Source organism: Manis javanica, chromosome 4, assembly GCF_040802235.1.
Source record: "Manis javanica isolate MJ-LG chromosome 4, MJ_LKY, whole genome shotgun sequence".
NCBI lineage: Eukaryota > Metazoa > Chordata > Mammalia > Pholidota > Manidae > Manis > Manis javanica.
The window spans coordinates 73,321,182-73,339,086 of record NC_133159.1 but is presented as its reverse complement, the minus strand read 5'-3'; the positions used below and the strand labels follow the sequence as shown (position 1 = coordinate 73,339,086).

The 17,905-nt window shown below is 39.8% G+C and overlaps 1 protein-coding gene across 2 annotated transcripts in view; it reads right to left on the bottom strand.

Moving 5' to 3' along the window:
* Positions 1 to 5,855: 5,855 nt before the first annotated feature.
* The window catches only part of HS2ST1 (heparan sulfate 2-O-sulfotransferase 1), a 209,707-nt gene continuing 197,657 nt past the window's right edge, over positions 5,856 to 17,905 (bottom strand). Inside the window, exons 5-7 of one of the 2 annotated variants that reach the window (XM_037012498.2) lie at positions 14,321 to 14,418; positions 11,938 to 12,095; positions 5,856 to 11,049 (exon numbers count right to left, since the gene is read on the bottom strand). In XM_037012498.2, the coding sequence (XP_036868393.1) occupies positions 10,820 to 11,049; positions 11,938 to 12,095; positions 14,321 to 14,418 (486 nt within the window). In that variant the 3' untranslated portion in view covers positions 5,856 to 10,819. The remainder of the gene's footprint in view (positions 11,050 to 11,937; positions 12,096 to 14,320; positions 14,419 to 17,905) is intronic. The other variant, XM_037012499.2, reaches the window with a different exon arrangement.

The window sequence follows — 17,905 nt, the reverse complement described above, 5'->3', positions numbered from 1 at the left end:
TAACCTGGCTGTGTGAAGGGTGCACCCAGAATCAGTAAAATGGATACAAATTAAATGTTATTGCCACACTAAATACATCTCTAGGGGTGCTACATGAAATAACCCCGATTTAGGTTGAACTGGTTCACATTTGTTAAAGAAAACCAAAGTTCTGGAGCCAGATCACTTGGGGACTAACTATACCTTTGCCAGGTTTTAATTCAGTGAAAGCTTTCATTTGGTACTTTAAGAAGGCACAATCTGTTTAAAAATCACAAATTGGTGTTTAAGTGCCAGAGTTTCTTTAACATCGTTTCTACTAAGAGATTGAATGATTTAAATTGGAAGGAAGAGAGGGTAAAGAAGAGAGAAAGAACTAAAACAGTGATTTTAGAATCCCAGGACAATCACTCTTAGATCTGCCTGACTCCCAGCCTCTCAGGATTGCCTGTCTAGCGGACTGCCCAGGGAGAGGAATCTCTGAACATTCTTACAGGTCAAAATACTTGTCATTATGTCGCCTTGTTGGCGGGGAGGGTGGGGCATGTGGGAGTATTTAGTGACAAAACTTGGACAGAGGGTCAGTTACTGCACTCAGTGCTCGTCCTGTTCTTTTTCCAGCATCACTGATAGGCTGACAGCTCTAGTAATCTGGTTGCCTAGACCTTTACTGAAAATGAAAACTGATCCAATTTTGTTTTCTCTATTTCCCCGTGCACTCCCTCAGTGCTAATGATATGTAACATTTCCAGGCATGACTTAACTTTGAAGCTTCAGCTTTGGGGCCGTCACAGAGATGAGGTAGATGGCTGAAGCGGATTGGTTGTTTCACTAGATCAACCAACCATCAAATCACAGGACAGTAGGGAAAGTTTTGGGGGAGTTCTTTGCCAAACCCAGGTCACAAAATCTGAATGAGCAAAAAGAGGCATGGGAAGCAAACATTTGATAGTGAGACACTGAATTCTGTCTTTGTGATCCAGGGTTCTTCAGGCAAACACTAGCCTGTTTTATAAGCTTTCACTTGGAAAATAACCATCATTGCATAACTGGAGCACAGACACGGGATGTTGAACATTTGTACAGATGCAGTTCTTGGCAAATCTAAATATTGCCTCCATTCTCCAGTTACTGATTACATTCCATCTCTCACCTAATGTTGGGGTCTGGCTCCGAGATCCATCTAGTTCTCCTCAACCCCATCACCACTTCTCTTGGTAACTTGAGGAGCCTTTCAGTTTTCATCTTCCCAGCTCTCAGCTTGAGAGCTCATTCTTACATGACTGCAACCGTATTTCAGAAACTGGGTCTAGTTCCTCCTCTGCTTACCCCACCTGTAGGTAAAATTGTGACATTTCCAGAATATCTTGCGTGGCTTTAGTGCATTTGCATATCCTCAGGGGTGGAGAGAAATTCATCTCTGTATCAATGAGTAATTAACTGGGCAACCGAGGGTGTGTCGGAACCTGGGATGTTAAGGGGAGGGGGCTGGCTGGCTTGCTGGCTTCTTCCAGAGCAGAGGAGAGAGATGGCCCTGGACTGTGGTTTGTAAGTGAGGGGAAGGGTTGGTTTTGCTTCTGCTGGAGCAGGAAAGAGAGAAGGCCCAGGACTGCAGTTTGTAAGCAGTAAAAGGATTTTAAACTTTATTTTTCCCTTTGACTGATTTCGGTCAAGATGATGCCAGGCAGGGTTCTTGTTTGCGGAGTCGAAGAATGAAGTTAGCAAACAGTCAAGGTCAGAGAGCCAAGGGGAGGCCTTTATTTAGAGATAAAGTGAAAGGAAAGAGCTCCTGGCTCACACCAGGAGGGGGCAAGAGAGCCCAGGGTGGTGTGTAGTCTAGGGGATTTTAGGCAGTTGAGGACTTTTGGGAATTGAGGGCTTAGGGTGTGGACTTGTACCACCTGCCCTGCCCTCAAGGTGGGCTGGGTTATTGTCTGTTTGCTAGGGCTGTTTACAGTGAAGTCACGGGTTATGCTGAGATACCCTTGCAGAACACTCAAAACATTACAGGCCAAGTTGCTCCTGGCCTTTTGACCTTTAACTGGTCTCACTGAAGATGTCTATATTCCTAGTCTAGTATCTTTACCCTAGAGAATTAGTGTGACCTTGACTTTGCATAATGCTGAACAGTTTCAATAGGGACTTTACATTGTTACATTGCTTTGACTGTAAATATCTTGCCTTATTTTTTCCGGAGGCCCTCACCCTACTTTGTCTAAGCCCATGGTCCCTGTCTCATTTAGAGGTATTTTGCTCTGGGATTTCCTCTCCCCACACTTACACCATCCCCCACCATCCCCCACAGGTTAAAGTAGAACCTACCTACTGTTAGGATTCAAGACTGAAAAATCTAAAAAACTCAATAAGCCCCAGGAGGGACACAGCCCTTCGGTATAAATGAAGGCATATACCCATGAATGTTCAACTTTTCTAAGTTGGGCCCACATGGATAACATTGATTCTACATGGATTTCAAGAACTAGTTTATAAGGAATTCTCCATTTATAAGCTTGGGACTAGGTGTATTGCTTTGTTTTTCTTACTGCTTAAAATGACTTTGGAAGTGAAGTAGAGGATCACATCTGAATGTCAACAATTCCTCTCATCAGTAAATCCTTATCATTGTAATCTATGAGTCCAATTAGATGTCTAGAGAAGTGGGAAGAGAGATTCACTTGTCATGAAATTAAGCCTATCACATGGAGGTTTACATTTGAGAGCAAACTAATAGGTATTGGATGTTTATAACTTAATTACCAGGCCAGGTTGGTATCTCTGCTGTTTCAAGGTTAGAACTAAGAGATGAAGCTGTTAAGTATGTAAAATTAGAAGGTCCAGGGGTGTTTATGAATCCTTAACAACGAAAGAGGTGTTTTATTCATAAGGCAAGAGATTTTTGCACAGTGCTTTGTTTTTCTCCTGTACTTCCTCTCAATAAACAGAAACCATGCCTCTTTTGTTCCTCTTCAATATTCCTTCATGCCCGGCACAGGTTTGAGTGAGTGGATATATGCTTCAACACTACGTCCAAACAGCTGATTCAGTTTTTTCTATTCATCATAGAAGATAATGTTAGCACTTTTTTAGTGATACGTAGCAGAAACTAAGTTAAATTTACACATACATTCTCACTAAATCCTCAAACTGTTGTTAGTATTATCCCCACTTTACAATGAGGAAACAGCCATCGGGAGGTTCATTTGTTCAAGATCACATAGCTAGTTAGTAGTGGCACTCCAGAGCCCAGATCCTGACTACCACACACACTGCTTCCTCCTCATGACCCACCACAGATGTCCCTATGCCTCATGACCACATCTTCCAAGAGACTGTCAGCTGTCCAGCTATGTGAGTCTCCAGAGGCATTCTGTATGTGGTGAAGGACTGTAGGTGGAAAGGGAGGCAAGTACCAAATTGTATGAGGATGAGAGATCAAATGAAGTTTCAGACCTCAGCTTTCAAGGTGAAAAGCAAGGATATCAAGTTTTTCAAGAGTATGGTGATCTCACCAAACTGGTCATCTGGCTTTGAATACTTAGGGATTATCTGTTCAGGAATTCAAAGTCATTGTTTTCAAAACCAAAAATAATCCATTGCAGTGACTTTATTCTATCATAGAATGAAGCAGGTGAAAAGCAAAAAAAAAAAAAAAATAGCCCAAACAACAAAAATCTCACATTTTTACTGTTCTCTCACAAATCTGAAGTACTAAATATGTCATCTATAAGTCCATTATACCTTAAATAGGCCCTTAACATATTTTTTAACTTTCTTGTCTGTTTAGTCTCATGCTACTAAAAGAAATGTAGCAAACCACTAAGAGAATAGCGGCTTTATAACATTTTTCCTTGTTTGCATCACTGGTTGTTCCTGAAGTAGGAAGGGGAGAAACTTGCATTTTAAGTCGATTGTTTTTTATTTTGTTGCATGGTTCCTGTGCTTTGTGCCAACAAAGGTGAGACAGGGTGTAATGAATACAAGGTAAAATAACAGGGGGCCGGGGGGCCTTCAGGGAAAAAAAAAAAAGGGCAATAATTTGGAATTTATATCTCTGCACTTGTTACTAGTGGAAGAAAATCCAGAAAGTTCAACTACTGCCTTAAAAAATAGCTAGTGATCATAAAAGAGTCCAGCGAAAAATATGCAGGGCCAGGCAACAATCATTGCACACTGAGTTTATTTTTCAGATAACCTAAAAAACTGAATTCTAGTATGATCAGCTATAAATCTAAGGCAAGTATCTTTTTTTCTTACAGAGTATGAAAAGTTTCCTTTCTGTTCTGAGTGTGCAAATCATTTGACTCCAACTATCCTGAGTTTTATATGTGTATTACTTGGCAGTCCACATGGCTCAAGCATGGTAATGTGGGCACAGGCGCTTCTGGAACAAGCAAATCCAGTCTCCTTTAGAACAATCAGCGCTTGCTACCTTTTCTCATATGAAATTTGTAGATGGGAATAGCAGGTAGCAGAACCAAGAGTATCTATGCTTTAGGCACACAAGGAGGCATTAGTTTCAGGAAAAAGTAAAAATCAGTGGCATTCAAAAGTATTTTGAAAAACATCTTCTACAAAGTGACAAAAGTAGTATTCCTCAGGGTCAGAAGGGCAGGTCAGCCTCCAAACAATATTCCAAGAGCATAAAAAAGCCATCAGCTCTCCTCACTGCAGCCACACTGTCAAACGCAGTCCCTCTGACTCCTGAATTCATTTTCTCTGTTCTGCCCCTATAAATATTCAGGGGCAAAATGATTCAGACCAAATTCCCTACCTAGAAAATTTGTCAATGAATTGGTATTTTCAAACCAATATCACATGAAAAGAATCAACTACTCTTGAGAACAAGTCAGAGGCTGGGAATTGAAAACTATGTAGCTGGGAGTTTCTCCTGTAAGGGTGGAAAAAACATGATCATTAGAAACGGTATTCTGGGGGCATGTTTCAACTGGGTAATAAATGTTAACTTTTCTTTCAGGTATCCTCTTATAATAAGTTGACAGTCCTTTTGAGACAGGGACCATGGGTGTAGTCAGAGTAGGGTGAGGGCCTCCAGGAAAAGCAGGGTGGAATATTTACAGTTAGAGCAATGTAACAATGGGCAAAGAAGTCCCTACTGAAACTCTGTGTTAAGCATTATGCAAAGTCAAGGTCACACTAATTCTCTAGGGAAAGATACCAGACTAAGAATATAGACATCTTCAGTGAGATCAGTTAAAGGTCAAAAGGCTAGGAGCAACTTGGCCTGGAATGTTTGAGTGTTCCACAAGGGTATCTCAGCATAACCCGTGACGTGGCTTCACTGTAAAGAGCCCTAGCAGGCAAGACAAAAGCCCAGCCCACCTTGAGGGCAGGGCAGGTGATGCAAGTCCACACCCCTAAGTTTTTTTTCCTGTTCTCGAAAAATCCTCAACTGCCTATAAAACCCCCTAGACAACACACCACTAGGGGCTCTCTTGTCCCCTCCTGGCGTGAGCCAGGAGCTCTGTCCTCTCACTGTATCTCTCAATAAAAGCCTCTGCCCTAACTCTCCTACCTTGACTGTTTGCTAAGTCCGTTCTTCCACTCCGCAAACAAGAACCCCGGTATCACTTTCCTTATTTCCTCTTTTATTAAGTGTATATCCCAAGTATAACTTGTACATTTTCTACCTGAAATTTCTATAACAATGAAGAACTATAAAGCAAAGAGCAGCAGAGGCACGTTAGTCTGCAGCTCACAAACAAGCCAAAAACTCTTGCAGACCAGCGACGATGCACGCCTCTCCAGTGGCAGTGGTATCTGGGGGTTAAGCTGATGACACCCAACACTGAGTCTGCTTGGAGAATGTCCGCAAGTATCAAGGCTACAGGAGAAAATATTAAAACAGGACACCAAACCATTTTTCCCCTTCCCACTGAGTGTTTATTTTACAGCTTTTGCATCAGGTAATAAAAAAAAACACTTCCAACAACAGAAAGCTGGCAGAATGTTAAGGAAAAGGAGTGATTCTCTCTCCAACAGATGTGACAAAATGGTTTTAAGTTGGAAACAGTGTTGCATAAATGAATCAGCTGAAGCGGGTGGAGGGGGAGGAGAGAAGAGAGAAAATGGAGATGGAGGAAGGAGGGAGCATCCTCCAACACGGATTGTGAGGAAAGAAAGGCACTGTTTAGCTGTGTATTTAAAAATAAAAGGCAAGATATACAATCCATGTTTCTCAAAATTACAGCCGACACTGCTTTAGAGACGCTCACATATCTGACCCTCAAGAGGAAGCTGTGTAAAAACCCAGACAGCACCAGTGTGTCTAAACCATAGGCTTACCAGGGATGTGTTTTAAAGACATCATCACTATCAGGGTCCCTTTATAAATAGTACTGCAAAGGTCCCCAAGTTGCATGAACTTAAATTACAGGATAAATCCGACTGATCACCTATTTCAATCTCTAAAATTCCCACTCCAGGAAATCGTTAAGTCGACTCTGCTCCAGAAGAGCTGAACTGGCAGTGTGTTTGTTGCAACAGGAGCAAGGTTGCCTGAACAGCAGCCATTCAGCTGGCGTCATTCAGCAACGCTGCATCGGGTAAATGGATACAAAAATTAACAATCGCCCTGCTTTCTCTCAAAGTAAATAGCACTAATTTATGAAGAGGCAACATTTCAAATTGTAAAGTAGAAGCACCTGGGCCTCTTAAAGACAAAATTCATAAAATGCTACAGTACAGAGTGCTTTTCATAATAAAGGATTCCAGGACCATAAGTGTGTTTGAGAATGATCAATGGGAAAACTGAGATAAATAAATGGCTTACACAGATGTTCTCTATGTAGAATGTGAATATAAATTAAAAAACCAACTATGTATTTGAGAACCAGCCTTTGAGTTCTCTGGTGCTTCTAGAATTTTTATTTCATTTTATTAGAAAAAGAGAGAATCATTGTCTACAAACTATTTTCTTTCTAACTAAGCAAATACAATGAGCAAATCATCTGCAATATCAAAATACTGTTTGTAAATCACTGGTGGCACGAACAATTTCAAGAATTTCCATTAGGACATATATTGAGAAAGAACAAACAGATTTCAAATTCTGGCATTAACTGAATTTTAAGAATAAGAAATAAAATTTAAAGTAAAAAAGACAACAAGTTTAAGTTCTCTGATTTTCAATAATTTAAATCCAATCATCAGGAATACAGAAGCACCCAATATGTTAAAAGTTGCACAATTGTATATGGATGATAGAAAAGTAATCCCCGTGCAATACTTTAAGTGTTGCTATCAGATATATTTAAGTGATATTTTACAGATTAAAGCTGGGTAAAATCAAAATACATCCTCCCCCTTACATTTTAAAACAGTCACAATAATTTAACAACAGTTGCCATTTCACAGGAATTAGAAAATAGGAGTTGATACAAGTTGAACAAAAAGTACTTTTTCCTCTTTTTGGAAATAAACATATATAGATACACACACGTAACATTATCTTTTAAAATTCAAAGTGGTTAATTTGTTTTTGTATTATAAAAAAAAAATCTCCCTATGATCAAAATACTGAAAAAGCACAAAGGCTAAAAAAAGAAAACCACATTTGCCACTTTAAAAAAATACACTATTGTCTCAGTGGTTCCATTTATTTGATTATAAAGTTAGGTATTACAAGGACTCTGTGCTTGTCAGATTCCTAGGACTGTATTAAACAAGATGGAATTAAATCTAACCCACTCTCAGTCTCCTGGAAGGAGACTACTAACCCACCCTAAAATAGAATAAATGACCCTATTCTGAACTGTTAAACTGGGAAAGAAAACATGCCCACCTGGAAACAATCTAAGTCATAAAAGTGTATGACTCTGTGGGGGAGACCTCCTGAATTAGAAAGTTATTCTTTGGATATAAGTTAGGAGCTTTTGGAAGTATATAAACTCTTCTAGGCCACTAGAATACAGATTCAAAAATGATTTCTCCATAATGATCTATTATAGGGATTGGTAAACTACAACCCATGGTCCATATCTGGCATGCCACCTGTTTTGTATAATAAAGTTTAATTGGAACACAGCCGTGTTCACTCATTTATGTACTGTCTATGTTCCTTTTGGGCTAAAACAGCAGGGTTGAGTAGTTGTGACAGAAACACTATGGTCTGCAAAGCTTAAAATATTTACTCTGGATCTTTTTAGAAAAAGCTTTCTGACCCCTATCTAGTGCATGTATTACTCTAGTTACCTGAATGAGTTAATGCACCTCAAGATTTTAGCACATACTCCAAGAATAACCTGCATACTGGGGTTCCTCAGCAGATAAACATCAAATGCTTCACCATGAAGTGGTGCTTTACTTTTGGGCAAGGAAATAATTTGTGTATATTTTCAACAAATACATGTAAAAGCTAATAAATACACACACACACAAAAAAAAGCCCAGTAGGAAAGGTATGGCTATCAATGTTCTCAGATTTTTCCTATTATAGGGGAGAAAGGGTCTAAAATGATTTTCTGTCAACTTTCTGGAGCTTTAAATGTATTTTTAAATGTTTTTTGATAAGTAGCTATGGGGAAATGGAAGTTCCTCTGGCCAGGATCCTCACCTCACCCTAAATTACTTAATGATGTAACCGGCCTGTTGATAGTCTACTGCTTCCACACCCGTAGGCAATAAACTGTTACTGACTGAGTCACTATATAAAGAGCTCTGTCCAGTGCTCTGGGCGGAGGCAGGGAAGAAGGAGGATTACACATGTAATTCTAGTGCTCCACACATGGCAGGTAGAATAAAGCCTGGTATAAAATCCATTTATCCCAAGAACGTTCCATTGTCATTCCTCAGTCTCACTGAATCCACAGTGAACTTGCCCAGGGCTGAAACCCTCAGGCAAGACAGTAGTGCTCCCTCCTCACCTCCCAAACAATTAATAACCTTTAAAGCAACCTGCCTACAATGCTTACATAGTTTGGTGAGGCCTTGTTCAGGAATATTTATTTAAACATATTAAAGATTAGTCTTTTAGAAAATGTTTCTAAAATTCTCTGTTACTCCAAGGGGAGGAAGGTAAGGAATGCACAAGGAAATTAAACTCTGCAAAATATACCTAAAAAAACAGATATAAAATAGCTACCATTTCTGAATGGTAATGTAAAATCAAAACAGAAAAATCTTCCCAATTTCAAGAGCACATTTTGCCCTGCCCTGAGTCAGTAATGAAGTCTTTTTCAAACAGGGAACCTCCTGAACTCAAGCAGCTGCTCATGAATCTTTAAGAGTTCACAGGTGCTTCATATTTGAATCGCTGTTGAAACAGGGAGGATAAAACACCGAGAAGACATTTATAAAACAAATTTATATCAATCAATATTAACTTTTTTCAACTGGTTTATAAGTGGACTTCTCCCTTTCTTTGTTAAAAAATTAATGGTATGAAACTATATTTAAAGATGTTTCCATAATACCTTACATTTATATAGTGTTTTCAAAGTGCTTTCACATGCCATCTCATTTAATCCTCACAACATCCCTGTGAGGTAGGTACAGCAAGTATAGTATCCCCATTTCAAGATGAGGAAATTGAGGCAAAGAGAGGGTAAATGACTTGCCCAAGGTCACACAGCTGATAAGTGGCAGAGCCAGGACCAGAAATCAAGTTTTCTGACTCCTTGTCCAGTACTCTTTCCATTATAATTACTGCCCCCAGTTATGAAAAGTGTACTGTATATCAAAATTGAAAGGTTACTGAAGTTCACTTCAGTGATGTTTTAACAGTAAAGTTAAACAAGAAATACAAGACCAGTAGATCTGATGGTTTTACTTGACATAATAAAATTGGTGCAAAACCACTTTTTTCTAATTGCTTACAACCTTTTGGTCCAAATACATAAAATATGCAATATTTACAGCATTTTCTTTTTCTTTTTTTGTAAATGCAATGCTTTAAAACACATTATAAAGCACCTTAGTAAAAATAGTCTACAAGTAAAAGTACAGAAGAAGTAGGAAAATCCTACCCATACCACAGCTCACTCCATATTACCACAGGTGTAATATGGAGTCAATGATATCTCAGTGTACAGCTTTACAAATAACACAGGGAGAAACAAATATTAAACTTATTTTTTTGATATTAATGTGTGGAAGCTTTAATTAATAATTTAGGCAATGTCAACATTCTTTGAAGTATCTCCCCAATCTTAGATATTGGGGAGACGGGAATGAGAAATACTGCTTTGATTCTTTTTACAGTATTAGTAATGGTTTAAATTTGGTTTTTAACACTAATGATTTTTTTTAAAGAATATTAAAATGACTTACATAAAGATGTGCAATTCCAACTACAGGAGAAACACTCTTAGCAAACATGATCAAACATTCCAATAAATTTCATGAGATGTGATCCGAAAAAAAAAAACAAAACACACACCACCCAACAGGTAATAACACTATTCAGTAAAGGTATATAACCTAAACTTCCAGGTAAAGGTAGAAGTAGTATAAGTGGATTCATCTTCATTCATGGTTAGCTGAAGAATGCTTTATCAAAAACAGTGTAACTTTTTCTGAAATTGTATTTAGCCTTTGATTGGACCTCCTATGTGTTTATTTTAGGTGATATCTAGGTTCCAGGCAGGAGGTTGTAACTCCCACCAAAATTTAACTAGATTAAAAAAAAAAGGCTGTAACTTAAAACTTTTTAGATTTCTGACACAGCCAGTATCTACCTCCTTGACATTATTGTCAATTTCCTTACCTGGCTCAATACAAATTGTCTTATACACCTATCAGTGATCCAAGGTGCAGAGCTAAGAACTTAGGTGTAGAGAGGGCCAAAGGTTTAGTTCAAGAATCTAATAGTCACACCTTGTACTCAGTTCGATTTCGGGTAAATCTTTTCATAGAAAAAGTTTTGTGCGAGGATGTAGAGGTCTCCATCTTTTTCTCGTACAGCATGGGCTCTGATGAATTGGAACTGCTCTAGTGCAAATTCATAGAACTCATTCTCCATTTTCCAAATGTCAGATTGCTGTAGTTTTGCAATGGTTTGTTTAGTGGGGAGTTTCTTCTCTGTGGTTTTCCTAAGATGAGATTTCTTTCCTACTTACAAAGGAAAAAAAGAAAAGGTAAATAATTCTGAGGACACGCTAAGGACCAATGCCTACTTGAAGAGATGACGTAAGTTAATGGTACACACTGAAGGACAACTGACATGACTGTTTTGCATTAATATCATTCAGGCAAAATAGTGCCTTAATCATACCAGAACTATCATTGATTTCTTTATAATGTAAGTCCTTGACCTGTTAAAGACTTAACGAGATGCCAAATAATGCCAAGTAAGGATGGCCACTCAGTAAAGTGTACTGTCACATTCCATTTGGTATTCTCAGATCCTTGGTTCTGACTAGTTTATTTTTTGAAATACAAAATATGTTCAAATTTAATACTAATTTCTCATAATTTATATTCTCTTCAAAAAGCAGAAAAAAGAAATCAGATTTAGACTGGACAAGCACGGTCACTCTGAGGTGTGTAATGCTGTCCGGGCCGCTGCAGCACCCTTTTAGAAGTACTAGACATAGCACATGATGATCATTATTAATGTGCTCAGGCTCACCTTCTCACCCGCTACTCTCAATGCCATTAGGCAGATCTAAGGATGGAATACAGAGTCATATGTTTGGTATCCAGCATTACAAAGTATTATACATTTCTAAGACTGGTTCTGTAGTTAGTACCCTTCCAGTATTCCTACAGTGCTCTCTAATGATCATCTAATGCTTATTCATTCAAAAAAATATTTAATCAATGCCCTCTGTGTGGAGGACATTGTTCTGTGTTAAAAAATGGTGAGGAAAAGCAGACAATATACCTGCCTTTCTGGAGCTGTTTCTTCTGCTTTACTCAAAAAGCTTCCAATCTCACCTATTTCTCAAGTTTCGAACAAAGCTATGGACGGCTTTGAAAAGGACCCCGTCCTTTACATACCTGTGCGATAGAGTTCTGTAGCACCCCTGAAGAACCGGGGCAAAGCTGCCTCCAATAACATGATGAAATCTTCAAGCTCTTCAGTAACTCCCACCAGAAAGTATTCATTAATTAGGTTGTACTTGGCCTGATCCATAGCCCACCTGCTTCCCACATTCCTGAAACCAAAGGAATTAAAACATAGCTGTGAAATCTGCTAAGTAATTTTGATGCCTTTGACACTGTATACTATGGAGAAAATAGATAAGCACATATCTATACAAAGCCTTAATGCCTTTTTATTAGTATCCTTTGGGAGGCACACCTGTTTTTAATTTTCTTTGCCTCTACAAGTTTCTGCTCAACTATGCAATGCTAAGTAGGACTTTACTTGGGGGTACTTTTCAGTTTGAGGGCAGTTAAAAAAACACAGACATATAAAATATATATTCCTCCTATTGGATCTAGTGCGAGGGCATAATTTTTTTTAACTACTCAAACTTTGTTCATTTTAAGAGCTCTCTAGTAATAAGGTGTGGATAAAGTGAAGGTTCCTGTGGCCAGGATTCTCACCTGGCCCTGTTTGGCTTGCTCACTACACACATGTGGGCAGTATGTTATTGTTGACTCTATATAAAGAGCTCTGCCCAGTGCTCTGAGTTGCTGCATGGTTGCAAGGTTGCAGGAGAGCAGACGCTGGAGTTGTGGCAGCGCCCAGGACAGAGACTGATACAGCTATAGGGACAGAGAGGCCCAGAGGCAGAGACCCTCTTGCTGCATGCAGACTTGCTCTGAGTGGACAGGGTTCTAGGGATTGACCTGCCACGGTGGGAATAAAGTTGGGTATAAACCCTTTCATCCCAAGAACATCCCACTGTCATTTTTTGGTCTCACTGAATCCATAGTGAACTTGTCTGGGGCTGAAACCCACTGGCAAGACGTAAGGTCTAAGCAGTTTGTGTGTAGTGCTTAATTTGTGAGCTTAGGTTTTTCTGAAATTTCTGAGGAATAGAAATAAATGGCTCTGTTAAGAATGTTTTGTTTTTATCTTTCACACTGTCAGCAAAACGGCTGTTAATAGAGATTTGGCCCTAAATAAACTACACTTTTGGGTTCTTTTTAGCACTGACATTCCCTAATCCTAATTCCAGCTCTGCCTTTAAGCAGTGTGATTCTGAGCTGGTGACTTCAAAATTTTTTGTTTTCTCAGCCATTAAAAAGCAGGGGGTTGGGCAGAGAAGGGAAGAGTCAATTAGTTGATTTTCAAGTTCTCTCCCAGTTTTCTATGAATCTATGAAACATACTGAAGAAGTTCAATTAAAATCTCCTCAGTAACGCCTAATAAAGCAATACTTTTTATTGTTCTGAGGCCAAGGTTGGCAAACATTGTCTATAAGGGGCTAGAGAGTAAGTATTTTAGGCTCTGGCGGCCATATGGTCTTGGTCACAATTAACTCTGCTCTTGAAACATTGTATCTTTGAAAACAGCCATAGACAAAAGTAAATAAATGGATGCAGTTGTGTTCCAATAAAAACTTTATTTAAAAACAGGTGATGGGCCAAATTTTGTCTCCAGGTTGTAAACTGTTAATCCCTGTTCTAAGAAGATGATTAAAAATTAAGAAGACATACTTGCTATGCTTCCAATTATTCTTATGCTATTGTTATGCTTTGATATAGTCTGAGTAGGACCTTAAGGTTCACAGTAATCCAATAACGTATCTCAAATTATGAAGATCAAAGGGCATTTGTTGTATTGCTCATTATGGTTTTACAGGAGATACTAACTTTGAATGTGTTCTTGCATTTTTCTACTCTTCCTATTAATATGATTGATTAGAACATATAAATATGTAACATTATTTTTAAAAACTGAAACTCAGCACATTCTGAGGAAATACCCTCCTTGATTAAAGATAAAACATCTTTATTTTCCACCTCACAATTATTAGCAGATTACACCACAAGTCTTGGCTTTGTCTCAAAAGTCAAATCAGCTTAACAGTAAAACCAGGTGAATAAATTTACCCACTAAACCTTCTCTTGATCTAAAATGAATAGCTAAAACAATAAGCTTAGGAGAAAATGAAGTTCATGAAATGACCCTTATCTCTAATTAACAGCCCTGCTGGAATACAGCAAAATATGTCTAAGATCAAAAACAAACAAAAATTAAAAAACCAGCATCTGAGAAAACACTGTAAGGATAATATGTGAAGATTCTTCTCAATGCACTTAAAGGTAACTGGAAAACTAGATATTACTTAATTGTATGTTATTTTTAGTCTAATCTTTCATTAATTTCCTCATACCTAGCCCTTGACTAATACATTCACACGTGTGAAATACAGATTAGAGAGATAATAAGGAAGATTATCAATTTGAGCTAACTTCATCTCCCTACCAGCACTCTGAGCTGTGGCCGCAGAAGAATGGGATTTGAAGCCAGAGTTTCTCTGGAGCACAGTCTGAACCGCCCTCAGCTACACATTCATCAAAGGTCTGGAACAAAAAAGAAAGCAGCACACGTGAGCCATAAACCCAAGTCTCCCCTATCAAATATCTTAATGTGATAATCATTAAATAAATGGGCAACTGTGGGTACAATGAGACAGTGGATTAAAGGGATAGGCACATCATGAAAACAGACTTGAGATACTGAGGAAAGCTTTTAAACATGGATTTTTCTCATGTTTTTGTTTTATGCCAATGTTTATAAAAGTTCTTTTGTTACGTGAATAGAAATCCTCCCCACCCAACTAATAAATTGTCCTTGAAAGTAAGTACTGGTTCTATTGAATTTATGTATCTGTATTTTCTACCCCTTAGCAAAGGATATTAAGTAAGAAACAAGGTTAAAGATACTATTAGTAAAATAATCACTTGAATATAAGAAGTAGGAGTACACGTAAGTCCCTTCTCCTTTTCTCATTAAAACAAATTTTAAAATCATTGTACAAAGCAGAAATGACCTCAGATACTCTTGATCAGCATGCTCTCCTCTCCAAATGCATCTGACTGAATTAAAGGAAAGGAAAGAGACTCACAGGTTATGTACCTAAAGTCAGTCAACTTCACTTTCTTGAATACTTAATATCTTAATGTCACAGGCCCTCTAACAGCAGCATTACCTATTGTAAATGATACTGAGACACTAGAGAACAAACCAGGGAGCTTTGGTTGTTGCAGAGACACCTACAAACACCGCCTGTTATTCCCGAGAAGGGCAGGTAGGAAAGAGAAGAAAGAAAGAGCACTTGTTCTGAGTTAAGGCTCCTGAGTTTCTAGACCAGGACAGATCAGGTCATACAAATACACACACATATACACATACATATCTTCACTGAAAGAATTTGCTTCATTTTTTGGGGGTGTTTATGGTCTTTCTCAACTACAGTGAACATTTACTGGAGAGGTCATGCAGTACACATCTGTGCCCTCCACTGCACGCAATACACTACTATGCAAATCATTTGCAAATTCAGTATTTGTAAAAGGTTGGGAAGACAATACTTGGAGGATTTACATGAGCACAAAAGGCACGGTTCTAGTGGAGATGAAGAAAAACTTTCTCATGAAGCATTTTGACAGTCCCTTAGAGTTCTCTCAAATTCTTAACATCTCTCTCCCTCTCTCTCTACATATGTGAATGTGTATATATAAATAAATAGAATAAATACATACAAATAAATAAATATTTTAAGTGAAAGCATCTCAGTTTACACTGAAGACTTAATAAAGCTCATTTCAATGGCCGTTATATTATTTCTGAATTTTACTAGATGGTCTGACAGATATGCTGGCCTAAGTCACTTTCTATAAAGTAGTTTTATTATCACTTATGCCAATTTGCAGCTGATAAAAATAAAACAACCTGGGGCGGAGCCAGGATAGCGGCGTGAGTAGAGCAGTGGAAATCTCCTCCCAAAAACACATAGAGCTATGAAAATATAACAAAGAAAAATCTTCCTAAAATAGAGACCACAGGACACAGGACAACATCCAGACCACATCCACACCTGCAAGAACCCAGCGCCTTGCGAAGGGGGTAAGATACAAGCCCCGGCCCGGCGGGACCCGAGCGCCCCTCCCCCCGGCTCCCGGCGAGTGGAAAGAAACCGGAGCGGTTTTTTTTTTGGCGAGCGCTTTTTGGAAGCCTTAAAGGGACGGGCCCCCGTTGCTAGGGAGGCAGGGTGGCGGGACCGGTGAGCAGGTGCCTGGGACCGGCGGCTGAGGAGAAAGAATATCCCGCGTTTCTCCCTGCGGGACCGGCAGGCGGGTGCCTGAGACCGGTGCCTGAGGACGGAGGAAATCGCGCGTTTTTCCCCTTTTCTTTTTCTCTTTTTGGCGAGCATTTTTTGGAAGCCTTAAAGGGACAGGGACCCCAGTGCTAGGGAGGCAGGGTGGCGGGACTGGTGAGTGGGTGCCTGGGACTGGCGCCTGAAGACAAAAAATATCCCACGTTTTTCCCTGCGGGACCGGTGGGTGGGTGCCTGAGACCGGCACTTGAGGACAGAGGAAATCGGGCGTTTTTCCCCCCCCCTTTTTTTTTTCTTTTCTCTTTTCTGCGAGTGCTTCTTGGAAGCCTAAAAGGGACAGGGACCCCGGTGCTAGGGAGGCAGGGCGGTGGGACTGGTGAGCGGGTGCCTGGGACCAGTGCCTGAGGACAAAGAATATCGAGCGTTCCTTCCCTGCGGGACCGGTGGGTGGGTGCTTTTTGGAAGCCTTGAAAGGACAGGGACCCTGGTGCTAGGGAGACAGGGCAGCAGGATCAGTGAGCGAGTGCCTGGGACCGGCACCTGAGGACAAAAAAAAGAAAAAAAAAATCGCTTGTTTTTTCCTTTTTTTTTTTTCTTTCTTTCTGTTCCCTCTCTCGTTGCTGTTGTTGTTTTGGTTTGGACAGTGCTTTTTGGAAGTCTTAAAGGGGCAGGACAGGTCACTTAGACCAGAGGCAGGGAATCTGGGGATCTCTGGGCACCCTAACCCCCTGGGCAGCAGGGAGCACAGAGACCCCTTACGGAGATAAATAGCCTCCTGGCTGCTCCCCCTCCAAACGGGGCTCCACCATTTTGGAGGAACAGCCCCAGCCAGACCAAGCCCACAGCAACAGCGGAGATAAACCCCAAAGCAACTGGGCAGGAAGCAGAAGCCCTGTCTGCACAAAGCTGCCCAGCACAAGCAACTAGAGGTCGCTATTCTCCCAGGAAAAGGCTACAAACCAACAAGAAGGGAAGCTCTTTCAGCGGTCATTTGTACCAGCTCTGCAAACTATCTCTATCGCCATGAAAAGGCAAAACTACAGGCAGACAAAGATCACAGAGACAACACCTGAGAAGGAGACAGACCTAACTACTCCTCCTGAAAAAGAATTCAAAATAAAAATCATGAACATGCTGACAGAGATGCAGAGAAAAATGCAAGAGCAATGGGATGAGATGCAGAGAAAAATGCAAGAGCAGTGGGATGAGATGCAGAGAAAAATGCAAGAGCAGTGGGATGAAGTCCGGAAGGAGATCACAGATGTCAGGAAAGAGATCACAGAAGTGAAACAATCCCTGGAAGGATTTATAAGCAGAATGGATAAGATGCAAGAGGCCATTGAAGGAATAGAAGCCAGAGAACAGGAACGTATAGAAGCTGACATAGAGAGAGATAAAAGGATCACCAGGAATGAAACAACACTAAGAGAAATATGTGACCAATACAAAAGGAATAACATTCGTATTATAGGGATACCAGAAGAGGAAGAAAGAGGAAAAGGGATAGAAAGTGTCTTTGAAGAAATAATTGTTGAAAACTTCCCCAAACTGGGGGAGGAAATAATCGACCAGACCATGGAAGTACACAGAACCCCCAACAGAAAGGATCCAAGGAGGACAACACCAAGACACATAGTAATTAAAATGGCAAGGATCAAGGACAAGGAAAGAGTTTTAGAGGCAGCTAGAGAGAAAAAGGTCACCTATAAAGGAAAACCAATCAGGCTAAC